General features: G+C 33.1%; 1 protein-coding gene across 2 annotated transcripts in view; it reads left to right on the plus strand.

Moving 5' to 3' along the window:
• Positions 1 to 1,491, plus strand: part of LOC141048970 (ranaspumin-like) — a 19,661-nt gene extending 18,170 nt beyond the window's left edge. For both annotated transcript variants that reach the window (XM_073545051.1, XM_073545050.1), the window contains exons 10-11: positions 1 to 57; positions 1,394 to 1,491. The exon at positions 1 to 57 is cut by the window's left edge and continues 80 nt beyond it. In XM_073545051.1, coding sequence (XP_073401152.1) covers positions 1 to 40 — 40 coding nt within the window. In that variant the 3' untranslated portion in view covers positions 41 to 57; positions 1,394 to 1,491. The remainder of the gene's footprint in view (positions 58 to 1,393) is intronic.
• Positions 1,492 to 2,223: the final 732 nt, after the last annotated feature.

The raw sequence follows: 2,223 nt of genomic DNA on the forward strand, positions 1-2,223 counted from the left end.
GGCAGGTGGTGTCTTGAAAAAAGTATCAATAGCTGGATAAAGAAAACAAATCTTCATGTGAGTACATTTTCTTGCATTCTGCTGTACAGATAACATATGAGAACAGGACTTGGGCAATTTTTTTAAGGATTATGTATTGGATAATTAATTCCTTAATATAACAGTATAGTCCATGTTTGTAAAGTTTTTGCAGTCAGTGGAATAGTAAAACATTAAAACTGCTGTTTTTCATTTTCTTCTTAAAAAAAATATAAAATGTAATGAACAAGTTATATGTGATATAAAATGGTATTAATTTAGCAACAAAATAAATAAAAGAAAGTGTGGTCCTAAATTACTGACTAGGGCCAATAGCCCGAAACACCGTGTCTGCAAATTGAGATTCTGATTTGGCTTTTATCCTAAGTCATATTACACGACTCGTTAAAGTGTTGATTGCGACTTGTAGGATCACTATTTCCAACAGGTGGCGCTATAGAGATCAAGTCCTCTTTCTCTTTCTGAAGAGGCAATTTGCATATTAAATTTCCCAGAGGAGCATTGCACTGCAAATAAGTCTCATTTCCTTGACAAGCCAGTCCTAAATTACCAAAATAGTCATTATAGGGATAGCTAACATCTGGCTTTAGCAATTTGATCAACCAAATAAAGAAAAATGCTGTAGGATGGTTTTGGTTCAAATTTCTTCTCTCTGGGGAGGTATAATAAACTATAGGTCTCTTATTAGACGTGTAAAATGTTTATTCTATTAGTTTATAAATGACATTATTATTAGTTAAAATAACAAGTCCTTTTGGTAGTTACCATTCAATGACTTCTGCCCAGAATTTCTGTGTTAATATTAAAGAAGCACTCCCATCAAAGTTTATATCCTCTTAGCATATTGTAATCACCATATTTTATGGCACGATATAAAACCAGGAAGTCTCTTTTCCCTACATTATTATTTCCCTCTTCAACTCCTGACGCAGCTGCTCCCTCCTCCCTTCCGCCAGGGACTTTTGCAGCGACTCATGACTCATACAGGGAAAATTAACTTCCGGTTTCTACATAGAGATTAGAAGGATTAAGCTTGTCAGCTTTTAATCACATGATATCATGGATCTAATGGAAAACAGAAGAATAAACTGGGTAGAGAGGAAAAATTAGCAATTGTAAGTACACAGTGCTGTATAATATGATGATTACTATATATTAAGAGGATACAAATGATGATGGGAGTGCTTCTTTAATTTAGGTGTAAGATTAATATCATAACTATTTCTCTGTATGTTCTGTAAATGGACATTTAGTAAATACATAAAATATACATTTAATTTTTGTTTGTTAAATTAATTATAATATTCATATTCACACTCATAATTCCCAAACTATTTTTTTTCTTTGATTCCAGATTTCACCTGAAAAATGAAAGTTCAATAAAAAAATCAAATTATATTATTGACAAAATAATTGCTTGTGATCTTAATAAATTTAGTATGCATTATATAATGTCTGTCTCCTTTTTATTGATATATGTATTTCTACATTATTTACGTGTTATTTTGCATAAAAAGAAACCTTTGTTTTTAGTAAAATAAACAAGCTTCTGCAAGCTCACCAAAAACGACAGATAAGACCCTCACAATAATAGACTAAAGTCGGCTAAACCCACTGACATCAGTCAACAGTCAAATTTGTATGAGAGCCTCTGAACTTTCCCCTCAACAGATGCTTTTGATGGTTAGAAGGATCCTGCCCGTTAGATTTCTAATGACCAAACCTTTTTTTCTCTTTCAAGATAAGTCAACACCAAAGGAGTTTGAGCATTCCTTTGTATTGGGGGGAATCAGAAGGGATAGCTGTAATGATTATCCATCTCACATCTATGTAATGCTTATGGAATCTCTTACACTTAGAAGTCATAAATGCAGATTTAATTATGGAACAGGTACAGAAGGCAGTTTCTCATTTTCTCATAGCACATTCCCCTTTCATCATTTAGCCATTTTTCATTGCTATTATTCTTCAACAGTAGTATAACTAGACTCTGATGACACCATGTGCAAGATTTGGACTGGGCTCACCTAGTCCTAATTGACTGCTCAAAAAAATAGAAGGAACATTCCAAGTCAATCACATTTCTGTAAAATCAACCTGTCCAGTTATGAAGCAACACTGATTTTGAATCAATTTATCCTGCATTTGTGCAAATGGAACAGACAACAGGTAGAAATGATAGGC

The sequence above is a fragment of the Dendrobates tinctorius genome, unplaced genomic scaffold (genome assembly GCF_039654945.1).
Source record: "Dendrobates tinctorius isolate UK_male_01 unplaced genomic scaffold, ASM3965494v1 ptg000139l, whole genome shotgun sequence".
Taxonomy (NCBI): domain Eukaryota; kingdom Metazoa; phylum Chordata; class Amphibia; order Anura; family Dendrobatidae; genus Dendrobates; species Dendrobates tinctorius.